Consider the following 17,237-nt stretch of genomic DNA (forward strand, 5'->3'; position numbering starts at 1 on the left):
ATTTAGCTCTGGTTTTCGGTGTCCTGTCCGTGGTAGAGCTGTCAAGTCTTGTGGCAGGTCCGTACTGTTTCACAGCTGGTCCAAGCTAAAAGAAACATAAGTTAACATTTTGTCCTCTGAGTTCAGATAACATTCACTCATTCCTCATACACATTCAAGCCACACAACGTTCATTGCAGCCATCCGAACTCTGTTCACGCGTGGATGAATATGCCAAGGTTATGCCACTCTTCTGGGCTTTTTTCCACTTGTTCCTGATATGGAAATTGCCAGCGCTTCCACAGGGGTCTTCCTTCAGACCGCCGCGGAAAGTTGCCACGTGTGTTTTCGCCTCCTGTGCGCCTTGTTCTCCCTGGTCCCAGGAGGCGGGAACACACACTAGTTGGGTGTGGATATTTCCGTACACTTCGCTTCCCCACAACAATACAAGCGCGATATGGCGACGCGCCAAATACACGCCCACTTATCATCTTGGTAGGCGCAGGGGCTGGGAATGGGCGAGCAATGGCCCCCTGCGCTTCTCCCCTGATCACTCAGATTCCCAAGATGGGTAAAGGAACTTATCTTGTGAGAGCGAGGGGCCGGGCTGCTTCTCTGGTGGGGCTTGGCCCCTCGCGAGTGATTCTGCTGGAGCTGCGCTCTGCACGTCCTCTCTCTCCGAAGTCTCAAGCGCAAGCCCTGTGCCTCGGGGCTTGCGCGTAGACGAGCCACACCCGGCCCGGCTCCTGATTGGTCCATAGCGACCCCGGGAATGCTGGGAATTGTAGTCAGGAGACAGGTACTGCTGGGAAACGTAGTTTTTTAGCGCTGCTTTTCAACAAAAGGGGCAAAGCAGCCTTTTATATGGTTGTAACTTTCTAGACACTGTTCTTACGCCCTGTCTAAGCATCACAATCCCCACCATGCCCCTCTGTGCCCCTAGTCTTGGTCTGGTTTTGGGTTTAGCCCCGACACCAGGGACCCGATCTCTCCAGCCCTGAAATCTCTCCATTGACTCCTGGTGGATACAAGGATCAAGACACTCTGCATCGTCCACAAGGCTTTCTGGAGCTGGGGCCCCCACAACATCCAACGCTCTTCCAAAACACCTTTCTTCTTGAGCCTCTGGCTCAGCCGATTCAAACTCTGCGCATCAGACGCTTCTCCAGGCAGAGAGTGGGCAGTAGATCGCTCTCCTCTGCAGGTGCCTACATCTGGAATGGCCGCCTTGCCCATTTCAAATTTGAGCCAGACTGCCTGAAGTTCTGGAAGGAGCTCAAGACCTTTCTTTCGACCTCTGCTTTCTCTCCCCTGCTGACGTACCAGTCTTCTGCGCTGAATGGTGGCGTGGCTACCCTCAGTCTCACTGGGTACCAAGCTCCTCCACGAGCAGTAACCCTACAGTCCCTGTCTTCCTTGTACTTAGAGCCGCGCTGCCCTGGTTGCACTTACTCTGAGCAATGCTTCCCGCATTGCATCTTTCCCTCTCCCTGGCACTTTCACTCCGCATCAGCACTTTACATTATCGCACTTGCACGATCTGAGTGACGTGAGGCCTGGTAAGATTGTTTTTGTCCTCGCTCTGTCCTCCCTCCCTTGTGTCTAGAAACACTTGTGTACAGGTGTTCTAAATGACCTATCACATTGTCTGGGACCATAGCAGTTGAGGGTGACCTTAAAACAATCTGACACGCTTTTGGTGCGCAGTACAGATGCAGAAACTGCAGTCAAACAAGCTGGAAAGGCCTGAGCCACAGTATCAAGAGGTGTTGAAAAATAAGCATTGGACTTGGCCTAACCTCTGGTCCTGTATACACCAGATGCTACTATGAAGCGCTCATGGCAGTAAAGAAAATGATGTCATAACACTGTAAACCAAATGCCAGAGCAATACACATTGCATTTTTCAACGCTTCAAAATTCTGTAATGCCAGTGTCCAATTTTATTTGGGGCGTCGTCCTTGCATCCATTTTGTTAACTGTGGCAAAATTGCATAGTCCAAAATCATCCAAAGTAATGCCCTTAGACACCCAATAACTACCTCACGTCTGCTTTGGTGTGGTAACATATATTTATTTTTTGACTCTCAGGCCTGATGACCAGGTGTTGATGTGCTCTCCCCCCGAAGAAGGCAAACTGATGGGGGTGCAAAAGGTACTGAAAGAAATGCTGAGCATAAGTCAGTCACTTAACATTGGTGCCTGACTGAATTGTTGGAATTACTGTATGTAGGGTAGGGACCAATGGAGCCATATTGGCTACAGTCTGATTAATCTCCCTTACGGCCTTTACTACCCTCAATTCTACCACTGCACTTGCCCTGCGCTCCGCACAGGGAATCAGGCTTGCAGGGAGATGGCGTAGACAAGTATACCTTGTGTCAATGGGTTCATCACCTTGTATTGCTTGAGGGGTAAGGCGATATTGACTCACTTTAGGCAAAGTGACGTTTCTTTTAAAGTTATCACTCTGGTTCAAAGGAAGTAATGAGCTCCCCCTCCACCCCACCACCTCCCAAATAATTTGTGTGGTCCATGTGTTGTGGAACATCCTGAAGCCAAATGGGCAAACATGTCTGATACTCTAGCCACAAATTTAAGTACTTGCAGTAGGTTTCTACTGCTTTGTGCAGATCTACTGGCAATGAGGTAGATGAATGTATGAGCCGTGTGGTCTGCAGTAGATTGTTGTGCCCATGGCGCTGAGGCAGTCAATACCCAAACATCTCTAGGGGAAGTTGGACCAAGTATTTTTTTATTTATATAGTACTTATGCCAAGGCACTGTACATATAGTTATGATACATGATGATACAATACATAATGAATACAAGAAGAATTAACCTGGGAATACAAAAGTTTAGAGTGCCCAGTTTACATTGAAGAGTTCTTCAGGGAGGAACGAAATGGAGAATAAGAATCAATGGATCGAGCAGAAAGGGGAGTGTTCCAGTGAAGCGGAGCAAGCGAGGAACGAAGTGTGATTGCGCACAGGGGAGACAAAGAACTGATGATGGATAGGATTGTGAACAAAGGTGACAAAGACGAGGGATGAAAGATAAATAGGAGCAAGGCAAGAGACTTCAGCACAATAGTTACATTGAAGTCGATGGGGGCAAGATAACCATCCAAGAAGATGGAGAACTAGTAGTTGTGACTAGAAAGCGGATACAAAAGGTGAATTGAGGAATTCAAAACAGACTTTAAATGAGCAAGCTGATAAACAGGAAGACCAAAGAGTGAAACAGAATAATAAAGTGTGAAGATTAACGAGGAGATCACAGGTTTAGTAGTTCTAAAGTTGGGACTTTTCTTTCTTTTAAAGATATTGACAGGTGCAAGAGATAATAGAGATGAGTGAAAGGTCTGTATCAAGATGTAGGCCAAGATTACGGGCAGAAGAGAAAATAGTAAGGTGAGAGGGTGGAAACAGGACTAAGGGAGGAGGAATAATAGCACAAGCTAGGAAGAAAAGAACTTCACTTTTTGAAGCATTAAGAACAAGGAACTGATTGTACATCCACGTTTTAATAGCACAGACAGGCCGAAGGATGTGTGTGAAAGTGGACAAAGCTAGTTATGAGCATAAGTGATGAGCACCAAAGAAGAAATGATGGCAGCAAGAGGAGACATACAAAGAGAAAAGGACTAAAGACTGAGCTATGCGAACACCATGAAAGAGGAGAGGCATCAAAACAGGGTCCGACCCATGAGACTGAACAAGAATGGTTAGATATAAATGAGAATGAAACCAGGATTGTACAAATCGGAAAAAGCTAGACTGTAGGATTAGTGTTTTGATCCATCATGACAAAAGCAGCAGATGGATCCAAAAGTATGAGAATAGAGGAATGTTTAGAATTGCAAGCGGAGAGAAGTAAATCCCAAACTAAGAAGTAGTTTCAGTAGAGTGGAGAGGTCGAAAACGAGGAATAGAATTCAAAGTGACAGACATGAGAGTTAACCAGGCTTTGCAGTAGCTTAGAAAGATGAGGAAGAGGAGAAATAGGACAATTTATTTGAGGGAGGACGGATCTGAACGTTTTTCTCAGAATAGGAAGAATAAAGGCATGATTAAATGAAAGGAAAAGTAGAGTTACAGAGATGCATTAAGATGACTAGTAAGATAGGAATTAAGGAAAGTATAGATTTTAAGACAAGAGGGAAGAGGATCATTAGGAGGGCAGCGGGATGTGTCCGTAAAAGGAGCAGAGATCGGTTAAAAATCTGAGCCGGAATAAATAACTAGATGAGGAGGGAGCACAAGCTGCACAAAGATCAACTTTAGAGGTAAAATAAGTAGAGAAGTCAAGCAGTTAGTGTTGTGGTCAGCAGACGGAGAAAGAAGACTAGAACGTGATTGGGAAAAGACGTCAGTGATGAGCAGATTGGGATTGCAGAAGATCAGAATAGTAGGAGCGCTTAGAGAAGACTTAATAGAGCGTATGATAAGAATAATAATGCACGTCAGACTGGGACTTGTTCCATAGCTGCTCAAGGCCACTGAGGCCTCTTCATATTGAGCAAAGCTAGGAAGAGAGCCAAGGCTGTGGGGACTTTCGAGGCGGAGAGAATGAGGAAATGCAATACAAGTCTAAATACCTGTGTTCGAGAGGGACCCCAGGGTTATCGCAGTTGAGGTAGTAAAAGGTAGGTGCTTAATGACGCCTCCCACAGCCTTGCTAACAGCATCTTTCCATGAATGTAACTGGGCAATGTTTTGTCCTTTTTTAGGGTGCTTTTTTTAAGCTCCCGGGCCACTAGGAGATTATGTAGCGTCCCTGTATTCTAGCTTCGAGTGAAGGATTCCATATATCCACTTTAATTGTGTGCAATAACATGTGAACATGAGTAGTCTGAGTATCCAGTTAGGAAGTGGGTTGATTGTGGATTTAATTGTCTTGGCTGATATCTGGTTTGCCTTTGCACTTTATCATTACTAGGATGATTATGGGTCCCTTGTGGCTGCTGTATAAGTGGCCTAGGGTACAAGAGTGTCAGTCTAACTAGACCATCCATATGCACTTGGAGGGGCTTGCATGTATGGGGTAAACCGGTTGGGGCTTTGATTTTCATTGTCCTATCACCTGCCAATAGTTGCATTGAGTCCTGTGAGGGCTGATATTGGTGTCTGGGACTGAATGGGACATCCCTGTGAACCTGGTCCCGCAGGGGCATATCTTTGCGGTCAGTTAAACTAATTGCAATGCCAACAGCTTTTGTCCTTTGATCCTCCTTATCTAAATGCAAACTGTCCACTACTGTTGGCATCATTTCTGACATGTTTACATTTCCAATCAATGACTGCCTTTTCGACATTACTTTTAATAGCTGGAAGAAATCCAGCAACAAAATACTGTTACCAAATTTGTAGCTCTGGTGGTGGCATTTTCTATATTCTAATATTCCGAAGTGGCAAAGACCCTTGATAAGAAATCCTTTGAGTGCTCTGATAACCCTGCCCTAATGCCACCTTTTGGCCAATCATTTGTAAATTTTGCTCATTCCTTTACTTTTTATTTATAATTTATTGTGATTTAGTGTCCAAGAAAATTTACACATAGTATATTAGTGATGTCAATATTATCATATCATAAAAACGGATACAAAGCTATCCAAAACACAACTTTTTCCTATTCATACAAATAAAAAAACATTATTGAAACTTGTAGGATTTTTAATTTTTCTAAAAACAATCCTTATTTCCTTAAATTCTTTAGCTATCCTTTTTTTTTTTCTCCCACCACTTCATGTTTAACCTTAAATTCGTAATATCCAGATTTCCTTTGAATGCATCTTTAAACCCTTGAGACCATTGTGCTTTTGCTCGTATTGAGTGCATTTGCTCTGGTGTGAGTATCTATAAGCAAACCGGCCAAATCAGCATAGTGGGATTATGGGAATCTGATGCTTTCTAGCATCCAAATAAGCTTCTTGGTGGAGTGTGGGGAATGCTTTTTTGAATGACCGCAACTCTTCTGGTATACAAGCAACGTGATATGGTACAGTATGAAACGCCCTCTTCTGCTGGTATTCTACTTTCTGGTTAATTATGTACTCCCAAATGTGCCTTTTTGAGAGGTGGTAGATCTTCTGATATAATGGAGGTGCACCTAACCCTTTTTTTTGTAATTCATTTGACATTGTGCAGTAACTCCCCTTTCTCTTCATTAATATCTTCACCCATGTATAATGCTATTGTCTTTCAATCTTAAGTCCATTATATGTACATAATGTGACCTTCCCTCTTAGTCCTAAAGTGCCTCATGTCTTGAGAGGACATTGTGGAGTGATGGACAATCCTATCCGGGCTGCTTAAGTGATTCAGTATTCTTTGTAGTGCACGTGGTATCTGTGCAGATATTATTGGGTAGTGGGAATCGGGTAATATGCCCAACGCCTGGGCAGGTGCTGTAGGGTTTGAGGGACGTGCCTGGTTTTGTGGTACTGCTGGAGGATAATGGGTAGTTGGGGGGGGGGGGGGGGGGGGGGGGGGATCGTCATTGGTGGGCAGTGGACTAGTTGGTGTGGGGACCAGGTAAAGGGCATGCTCATTATCAATTTTTTTCTATTGTGCATCCTTTTCTCTAATTTAATCTTACCTTCCCTGTGCTTTTGAAAGTGAAATTCAGCTTTGTGATGCTTCGTTACTCCATAGTGCAAAGGTTGACTATTTGCTTGGCAGTGGTTTAGATCGGTTAGAGTCCAGTAGGACCCTTACCAAATAAGTTCCCCCCCATGTCAGATGAACCAGGTTGTGGGAATTCTTTCTATCCCCTGTTTGCCAACGGTATTTTCATGCAATTTGGCAAATGTAACTGGTTCTGACCCATAGGCTTGCTCCATCTTGGCTGCGGGCGTGTCGGCTGGGTAATGAACATAGCTTATATGTGACTGGGTATTGCCTAGCCTTTTTCTAATGAATAAACTGGTGAGTCGCACAGAGTCAAAAACGGAAAAGGGTAGCCTCAACTCGGAGACCACAAACTCTAATCCAAGACTGGATTAGAGCCACCTGCCACTGAGACAGCAGGGGTCTAGGCAGCTTGACTGTTCGCTGACCCATCCTCAGCGCAAACAACAAAAAGGCAGGGGGATTGTGGGGGGGGGTGTAAGGGCTTTTTCCAGTTCCCCTCCTCAGGGACTGCCTCAGAGGGGAAAAAAGGCATGACACGCCCTTCCAGGTCCACGTGTCTCCAGTGGTGGGCAGGCTTGCTCTCCATGCACAGTTCTGGTGCCAGAATTTTGTGAACCCCTGGATCCTCTCGGTAGTATCCACTGGGTACCGCCTACCCATCCCAGCCTCTCCCCTCGCCCACAGGTTGGGACAGCAAGTCTTTTGGCGGCGATCCAGTCGCCCTCTCGAGAGCCAGGCAGTGGAGGAAGTCCCAGCCTCCCAGAGAGGCTTGGGCTTCTACTCCAGAATGTTTGCCATTCAGAAAGAACCAGGCGGGCCTGAGAGTTGTGCTGGACCTTTCCACCCTCAACCTCTCCCTACCTCTACAAAAATTCAAGATGGTTACGCCCGCTCTAATAACGGAGACATTGTGCAGGGGAGACTGGCTGTGCTCCCTGGATCTGAAGGACGCGTACTTGCACGTCCCGATCTGGCAGCCTCATCGTTCTTTTCTACGATTCAGGATCATGGGCTACCATTTCAATACAAGGTGCTTCCCTTTGGCCTCAACTCGGGCCCCCCTGGGTTACCAGGCTGAATACTGTGGTGGCCCTCCTCGGGGCTCAAGGCCACCACATCTATCCATACCTCGATGACTGGATTGTCAGGGCTTCATCTCCGGAAGCTGTGCACTGCACCTCTCACGCCCTCATGAACCCTTCACGATCTGGGCTTTTCGCTTAATCTCAAGAAGTCACACCTGCAGCCTACGCAGACTGAGCTTCTTGGGGCTCATCTGGAACACAGGCTCAGTTTTTCCCTCGGAGGACAAGATCGTGGCCACTGTGCACTTCCTCAGCAGGGAAGTGACTTCGGCCTGGTGGTACCAGCACCTACTGGGTTTCATGGCAGTGGTCGTATTGGCTGTCCCCCACACAAGACTCGGCATGAGGAGGATACAGCTGCACTTTGCAGCATCGTGGAGCCAGGAACTGGGCTCTCAGGCAGAGATGATCATCGTTCCTCCTCCTCTTCACCTGGACCTCACCTGGTGGTCCAGGGACAGCAACCTGCGGATGGGCAAGCCCTTCTGGCAACCTACCCCACAGGTCACCATCACTATGGACTCCTCTTTCAAGGGATGGGGGTGGGGGGGCGCACCCTGGACAACCACTGCGTCCATGGCACCTGGATCAGGCAGGAGCAAGAGTACCACATCAATTTGCTGGAACCGATGGTGATCTGGCTAGTGCTTAGAGCCTTCCTTCTGGTTATCAAGGGCAAGGTCGTCCTCATTCAGGCAACTCTACCAGCATGTTCTATGACAACAAGCATTGGGGTATCCAACCTGAAGGCTGACAGGCTCAGCAGGCTGGGAGCAGACAAGAGTGGCACCTAAACAACCTTGTATTGCAGGAGATCTTCAGCAAATGTGGACACCCCCAGGTGGACCTCTTTGCCTTCTGGGACAACAGGTAGTGCCAACAGTTCACCTCCTGGCGACGGCAGGGCCCCGGCTCCCTGGGCGACGCATTTCAGATTCAGTGCAACGGCATGACCGCATACGCCTTCCCGCCCACGCCGCTGATGCACAGGGTGATATGCAGGATCAAGGAGTCTCGCCAACTCGGCGTCATGCTGATGGCTCCATGGTGGCCATCCAGGCCATGGTTCCCGGAGCTGCTCGGCCTTTGAGACCTCCCATTCACCTTTTGACGGGCCCAGCACATCTTCTGGCGCAGCAATGGGGCAGGGTCATTCACCCTATGCTACAGAACTAGCCCTCACAGCGTGGTTCCTGAGCAGGTCACGCTAGGACACCTCTGCCTGTCTCAGGCTAATCTAGAGATCATACAGGGCGCTAGGAGCAAAGCTATCCGGACTCCAAGGATATAACCCCCCCTTACATGTACATTGGACGACGTGCTCTTTCTCTGCGCATCCTCGCCCGCTCGGCCGTGCAGGTAAACACTTGGCTGCCATTGGGGCCTACAGAAACTCGAAGGAAGGCCCCTGCCCCACCTAACCCCCCCCCACCCCCTCTCCTTCCAACCCGATTGTCGAGAAGCATCTTACGGGACTCGCCAGACCCTACCCGCCCTTCAAGAGGCCACACCCCGTGTGGGACCGCAATATAGTGTTGGGTGCCATGGCGCACAAACCATTTGAGCTAATGGTGTCTGCAGACATTGGGCTGGTCTCTATTAAGACTGCCTTGCTAGTTGGCCTCACCTTGGCTCGCCGGATAAGTGAAATCTGGGCGCTGGTCGCCTTAGAGCCCTATATTATGCTTCACAGTGATAAGATAGCCCTGCGGACACACCCAGCATTCCTACCGAAGGTGCCTTCCTCATTCCATCTGAACGAAGAAATGGTGCTGCCTAAATTTTCTGCACTGCCTGGATGTCTGGAAATTCTACTTAAGACAGGACCAAGAGCTTCCACAAATTGGACGCAGTTTTTTTTGTCACCTTCGGTACAAGACCTGGATAGCGTGCCTCCATAGCCAGTTGTATGGTCTCAGCCAAAGAAGCATACGAGGGACAGCATAAGCCGCTGTCTGCCAATATGCACGCCCACGCGGTCGGAGCCAAGGCAATGGCCATCGCATTCTAGTGAAATGTCCCCTGGCAGGTCATAAGCAGGGCAGCCACATGGGCCACCCCTCCGGGTTTCTGCAAGCACTGTTTGGATGGCGGCTCTAGATCAGAGGTGGCTTTCGGACAGGCGGTTCTTAAACCTTTTTGCTTAAGGAGGGGCTCCTCTCCACCCTGGGTTTACTCACTTGTAATTGCCCATGCAGTATGGAGGAAAGGGGACAGTACGGAAGAGTAATTATAAGTTACTCACTGCAGTGACTAACGTACTTAGTCCCTTTTCCTCCATATGCCCCCCATATAACTGATCTCATGAGGCAATGTTAATCCGTTGTCAACGCTTCTATGGGGACTGAGGTGTGGCGCCGGAGGGCGTAGTTGGGGCAGTGTATGCTTCCAGACCCGTACGCCCGCATGCCTCTAAATTTAACGGGGAAGACGTTTTTTCTGGTGAAAAAGGTCATCTCCCGTGCCTTGGAAGGGACGCCCATGCATTATGGAGGAAAGGGGACTAAGAGTACGTTGGTCAATACGGTGAGTAACTTATAATTTCTGCTGTCTTTGGTTGTTTGGGTGCGCTCTGTTCTGCTTGCGAGGGCAAAGTCTAGGTTTGTTATGGCCTCTAGGTCTAGGTTCTTACAGTTTCTTTTCTTGCTGGCATGGAGTAAGTTCTGGCTGGTAGGCAGGTTTGGGATGTGATGTAGTAGATCAGGTAGTGGTCGCTCCATACCATCGGTGTAGGTGGCGCAGATGCACGTAGTCCTTTGCAGATAATTGCATCCAGGGTGTCTGCCATTGTGGATGAATCCATTTACTATTTACTTGAAATGTAAGTCCCCCAGTATGACTAGGTTTTTGTGATAGGTTGATAAAATCGCGACCATATCTGCTAATTTTGTTGCAAAGTTACGGTGGTCTGTTGATCAGGATGAATACTATGTTGATTTGGTTGTTTAGTTCGATATTGATGAGGGATTGACTTCTATGTCGGTTGTGATCAGTTGAGATGCTTGGATGTGTTCTTTATGTACGATTGCGATTTTCCCCCTACTCTTTGGTTTTCTCTGGCATTATATCATTTCCTTATGCATGAAAGAGGACTGAAGCTTGTCTGCTTCTTTGTTTACCTGCTTCTTCTTTGACATACTCAGCACATGGTGAATTAATTGAGCCATTTCTACAGGGAAGATATTTTGCAGTTTTTCGCATAGTTGTGTACCAAAGAACTACCTGCTGGTTTCCCCTTCAATTCTTGGAAGTAGACCTTTCAGTAGCCCTCTAACTGGGGCAGTTGTGGGGATGCTTGGACAGTAGCTGAACTGTTTCTTCTAACTTTCTATTAAGGACGAAAGAGAAAATCCATCCAAGAGGAGCCGTATTGAGCGGGATCTTGACAACAACTTAATCTCCTCCACTCCACGCACAGGAGAAAAGCCCATTGCTCGAGTACGGCGGAAAAGTCAAGTCAATGGAGGTTGGTAGTCTGGATGAAGTGTGGTGTGCATGGCTTTGTGGGAGCATGAAATGCAAACATTGCTTTGGTGCAGAGCTTTCTTCATGTAGTGCTGGTGCGTGGAACCCCTTTCTGTATAGACCAACCTCCAGGCCGAGCGTTTGTAGACTCTAGCACAGCTTGCAGTAGAGGGCTGAGGCTGGGATGCGGGTGTTCGGGGGGTGGCGGGTGGATGAGGGGTTTTTCGCCTACAGTTCTCATTGGATGAGACAGAATGGTTGAGGATACAGCATTCAGCACAGTACTACTTCAGCAAAGGATGCAAGGTCTAGGAGCAGAGTCTCGGCAACAGAGGCCTCTAGCGAAGAGCTGACTGAGTGGGGCTTGAGTTGGGGCTGTCGGGAGACAGACCAGTGAATTGACCAAAAGACTATTTCCAAGCTAGCGTCTGGATTCGGAGATAGGCTATGCAGTGGAAGGCTGCTTGTTTTTTATGCTGCTGGGCTAGTCCTGGAATTCACCTCAAGTCTGAAAGGTTGGAGGGATATTCTACTGATAAATAATGCCATGGGTTTAATGTTGGTGCTCTTAGGTTATCCGAGTAGGTTACGTGCTCTGCAGATGCCTTATTTAGTCATTGCTACATGCATTGCGGGCATCTTCATCTTAAAGTGGATGTAGAGGAGGAGCTTCCGAATTTCATGTGTCCGTTTTTACTCTCCTTCCAGAGGCTGGAAGTTATGATGTGGCCATCTCGCATGTAAAGCAGAATGGGAAACTTGAAGAAGCATGTGCCCCTGGCAGCCCTCCCAGGACCACCTTACTGGGAACCATTTTCTCTCCTGTCTTCAATTTCTTCTCACCAGCTAATAAAAATGGTAAGTATTAAATAATCGCAAACTTAATCATGGAGCGATTTCTTTAATGCTCTTGGCTTCTCTTGCAAGTTGACTTTGTTGCACTGGCAATTTCTCCTACATCCTTTAATCTTTGCAGATATTCATATTAGTTATTCTGAAAAGGACATCGACTGGGCGTTACTGTAATGTTATCCCTTCCATGATGTGTACTGTACCCATGATCCCTCGTGTCGAGGTCCCCCTTGTGTTTTTCCACCATCTGGTTGGTCGCATTCTGCAGAGTTCTCGACGTGCTACCTCTCATCAAACACTTCGAGCTTTCTATGTACATATATGTCCAATATCGCCCGATGGAGCACTAACGTTTTAACAGCCATTTAGCAGCTTTTGGGATCAGCAGTAGACTACAGCTACAGGCATTGGCCTTCACAGTAGGTAGTCTGGGAAAGACCATTACATATACAGTCAGGGAGAATGCCTCCATACATGTTTCCTAAAATAATCCTCATCTTGCTGTCTGCCGGCATCCAACATGGAGAATACCCCCTTTAAGTGTTGCCCCATATGTACCATGTTCTTGTGGAAAGACACCATAAGGTATGCAGTTCTTGATTTCCTTGCTCACTGGGAAGACAAATGCTGTTCATGTAGGCTTTTTAAGCCTAAAACGCTTAAGGATCAGCTGTCAACACTGGCTTTTCCTATACAGGCTGAGGCATCCTCGGACTACCCCGCCAGAGCAAAGTCTGACCCAGAACGTGACAGCCCTGGTTCAGCTTTGGAAGCTGAACAGAAATCTGATCAGGAAATCCAAGATTCCTGCAGGCCAGTCCACAACTCCAAACGGCAAGCTTCACACACTGCTGTGGAGATGTCACCTGGCGACCAGGTCAAACACATGAACCATTCACGGATCGGTGCGCTGATCAGGACCACCTAGTAAATCAAAACCTATTACAGGGTCAAACGCATAACAGGAGACACCAATCGGGTGTGTCTAGAGAACACACAAAAGACTGTAGACCTTCTCTTTAACTGGGATTCTCCATCGGCAAAAATCAAGTATTTTCCCAGCCAAGTGAAACAATTTCTGTGAGCCCTAATTCGGGCAGAAGACACTTGTCTTCCTCTCCAATGAGATGGTTCAAAACATGTTCCAAATCCCTCAATATGTAGCCAGTCGTCGGATAACCGTTCGGAAAGCCATGCTGCTATTAGGAATGATGCCAGCCTGCATTTTCCTCATTCCGTATGCCTGTTTGTGCATGCGTCCTATGCACGAGTGGCGCTTGGCCCAATGGTGTCAAGCAAGTGGTCAGAATGATATAGTGGTTGTCTCGAAGGCCCACATTCCTTCAATGCAATGGTGGTTGGACAACCTTCTGAAGGCTAAATCTTTCACCACCCCTACAGTAGATCCCACTTACAACACTCATCCCTGTCAGATGGAGGAGCTTCACCTGATTGCAGTTTGTAGTGAAACACCTCAACCTGCTAGAGCTACTAGTAGTGTTCAAAGCCCTAAAAGCTTTACAACAACCACTGCAAGGGAAGGCCGTTTTAGTAATTTTGCCCTCTGGTGAAACTGCCTTGCGCCTTCAACATGATGTTCCAGGATTAAGGGATAACACTACTCCCATGCCCTAAAATTATCAATTTAGCAGCATGGCTCCTGAAGACGTAGAGTTTGGGCGTCTCCAACTGCCTCAAAGATGTACGGACATTCTTAGAGGCACGAAAAACAAACCTCAGATACTATTATCCCAGTAAATGGCAACTTTGTCATTTGGTGTGGTACTCTTGACATCAACCCAATTGATTGTTCACCCACAGTGGCTTTTATTTCGCCTCTTAGACTCTGGACTCGTTTTTTAACTCACTGAAGGTCCACATTGATGCCCTTTGCTTACACCAAGTCTCGAGAGCAAGATTTCCTGGTTAAAAGTTCTGGTTATCAAAGCTTTCATGGAAGGGGTGGAATGAATTCACCCACCTATCTCTAATCCAACTCCTGGATGTGTCTTGAATTTTGTCTTTAGTAAATGTATGGGCCCCCTTTTGAGCCAATGCACAAAGCTAGTCTTAAGGCTTTAGCCTATAAAACTTCTTTTCTGGTGGCTTTTACTTCCTTTAGGAGAGTTGAACTGCAGGCACTCAGTTCATGAACCATTTGTTACTATTCATAAGGACCAAGTGGTTTTGCGCACAAATCCACGCTTGGCACCTAAATTCATCTCCAAGTAAATCAGTCCATTGAACTTCCAACTTTCTTTCAGAATCTCACTAGCTCTGTTGAAAGGCGCTTGCATACACAGATTTTATTTGGCAAAGCGGCTACCTGATATGATATGGCATTTATGGCGCAACAAGGTAAGGTGAGGGGACAGAGGGAAGGCTAGGAACGATTTTACTAGGCCAGGTGACCTTGAGATTGCGCAAGTGCGGGGGGTGGTGAAGGGGAAAAGTGAGGGGGGTGGTGAAGGGGAAAAGTGAGGGGGGTTGGGGAAGTGCAGTACATGGGATCAACAGTAAATAAAAACAAATGAGAATAAATAAGTGTGGCCAGCTGGTGGCAGGTGAAGGGTAACTGCAGACATCAGGTGTAAGTGCTGGTAGGAGGCTGTAGGGATACAGAAACGGCCCCAGAGTGCAAGGGTTGCCGGGGGTTGGGGGGAGAATGCAGGTGTGCAACTGGTGGGGAGGGGACCTGGGCCCGAGAACAGAGGGTAACCAGGTGACAAGTGCAATTTCAGCCAGGAGTTCAGCAAAGGAGAGAGAGGAGAGCAAGAAGAAGCAAAGAGGAAGGTCTTGAGGTGCTTTTGGAACCGGGGGTGGTTCTCTTAAATTTTCAGAGGCATGGAGGTTGTTCCAGAGGGAGGCACCAGCCGAAGAATGATCTACCACCAACTGGTTGCTTGGAGAAGGGACTGACCCTGAGGGAGTTGGAGGCGGATGAGCAAAAAGCTCAAGGGAAGATATTTGGGAAGAGAGTTGAAGGTATTGAGGCCTGAGAAGGCTTTGTGGACAATGCAGAGGGTTTTGAATTTGATCCTCGCAGCCACTGGGCGCCAATTCAGAGATCTCAGTCCTGGAGAGATACGATCCCAGGACTTGAGGGCAAGTCTTGCAGTCCTGTTCTGGATGAGTTGCAGAGAGAGGGCGCAGAGTAGTGACAGGCAGATTTAGAAAGGCTGTTGCAGTAGTTCAGCCTAGAGAGAACCTGAGCTCTGAAGATGGTGAGCTTTTGGGAGAAGGAGAGGAAAGGAATACCTCCCGAGGTGCAACTGGCAGTGTGACTTCTTAGACATCAGATGTGAGGAGAGAAGTGTTTATTTGAAGATGACACCGAGGTTTTTAGCCCCACAGGTGAGAGTAGTAAGAGGGCCAAGGGAGGCTGGCCAGAGAGTGATCGGAAAGGAGGGAGCAGGTGTGTCGATGAGAATCTCAGTCTTACTGGCATTAAGGCAGCGATCATTGGTGGAACACCACTCCTGGATAGCAGTCAGTCAGAAATGAGAGAAGGGGAAGAGGTGGCTGAAGGAGCCTGAAAATTAGCAGAGTATCCTCCGCATAGCACTGAAAGTTGGGTCAGAGAGCGGCAATGCAGTAGGCAAGAAGTGCCAGAATAGTGGTTGAACAGCCAGGGGGAGAGGTTGGAACCCTGGGAGCACCACAGGTAGAGATGAAGGACCCAACTTGGACCGGAGAGGGTCGATCAGAGAGGAAAGAAGTCAGCCAAGCCAGGGCCTGATGGGTATTCCCCAGGTTATAGCAGAGATGATTGTGCAGGATGGCATGGTTGATTGTGGCAAAGGCAAACGAGAGATCAAGCAAAATGAGGACACGGGAGGGGGTGTTGGAATCGAGGTTGGAGAACAGGTCTTCATGGATGTTCAGGAGAACAGTTTCTGTGCTTCTGGAAGCTCTGAAACCAGACTGCTGATCATGGAGGAAACCAACAGATTCAGTGTGAAGATTAAGCTGGGAGATGGCCAACTTTTCCTGGAGTTTGCCCAGGAAAGGAGTGATGGAGATTAGGCGACAGTTAGCTGGGCAGGACGGGTCAGCAGATGGTGCACAAGGGAGTGCTTCAGGGCGGGGGGAGGGAATACTTCAGTGGTGAAGGAGTGGTTGCAGAAGTAAGCCAGGGTGTCAATGTGGTCCTTGATGGTTTTGGAGGGACAGGGGTGAACCTGTTTTGATGAGACTTTCATAGATCAGGCTCATCTAGAAACTTCATCTGGGGTGATGTTGGGGAGAATTCTCAAATGTGTTAATTCCCTCCACCTTAGATACCCACAGCAACTTTGCTGGATTTTTAGTCTTGATGTTTTACCTGGAGTGCGGGAGACACCTTTTCTTACCATTCATGTATTTTAATGTGATTTCTGAAATGTTTCTTTTGGTTATGGAGCCTGACAAACTCCATAGGCATCTTTTATATTGTCACACATCACCTTCAGTGCAGTGGCACAGGGAAGTCTTTCAGATTTCCCAAGGTTTAAATACCTTCTCTGGGATAAACTGTTTGCCAGAGCAGTAAAGTGAAATTGGCTTGGGTGACTGACAGCTAGGCTGGAATGAATGGGAGAGAACTGAATAAAAGGCCAGGCTTTTGGCTTGGAAGGCAGTCGACCACTGGACGAAGAACTTGAAGAGGACGCCTGCTGCAGCTCCTGGACTGTTGCTTTGCCCGGTGAAGCCCTGCTGCTGTGCTGAAACTCCAAATTTGTAGCAGCAGAGAAGCCCTTGCAAGGACTACTTCTCCCCCTGAGTTGGTGGGACCAATCGACTCCAACGTAAGCCACCTGAACATTCTCTCTGAGCTGGTTGGCTTTCCACAGTTGCTGCTGGAAACCTAAACGCCAGGGAGACTAACACCCGATTGTGTGCGTTGCTTTTAAGCTGGCAAAGAGCTCCAGGAATATTCTCCAGACTCCCAGGATGCAGGCCTGACCGAGAGTGATCCCCTTCAACAGAGTGCTGGTCCCCAGAAGCAAGGAAAGCCCATCTTGACGGTCAGGAACCATGGTGTTGCTATTTGTGGTAGACACAAGGAGCTGAAACACCAAACAGCCACCTGTTTCAAGATTGCCGGTTGCGAGCGGTGACCGCCCCTTTGCAGTGCAGGAGTCCCCAGAAGTACCCCCTCTTGTCCCCCCGAAACAGTGAGCTCTGAAGCGCTGTTCAGGAACCAAAGCAATCTGCTGCACTTTTTTCTTCAATACAAAG

The 17,237-nt window shown here is 47.8% G+C and overlaps 1 protein-coding gene across 2 annotated transcripts in view; it reads left to right on the forward strand.

Annotated features, from left to right (window-relative positions):
- CTDSPL2 (CTD small phosphatase like 2) overlaps positions 1–17,237 on the forward strand; it is an 896,843-nt gene that overhangs the window by 326,033 nt on the left and 553,573 nt on the right. For both annotated transcript variants that reach the window (XM_069624195.1, XM_069624196.1), the window contains 2 exons: positions 11,037–11,166; positions 11,874–12,023. In XM_069624195.1, the coding sequence (XP_069480296.1) occupies positions 11,037–11,166; positions 11,874–12,023 (280 nt within the window). The remainder of the gene's footprint in view (positions 1–11,036; positions 11,167–11,873; positions 12,024–17,237) is intronic.

Source organism: Ambystoma mexicanum, chromosome 11 (assembly GCF_040938575.1).
Source record: "Ambystoma mexicanum isolate Mex_15411 chromosome 11, UKY_AmexF1_1, whole genome shotgun sequence".
In the NCBI taxonomy this organism is placed as follows: domain Eukaryota; kingdom Metazoa; phylum Chordata; class Amphibia; order Caudata; family Ambystomatidae; genus Ambystoma; species Ambystoma mexicanum.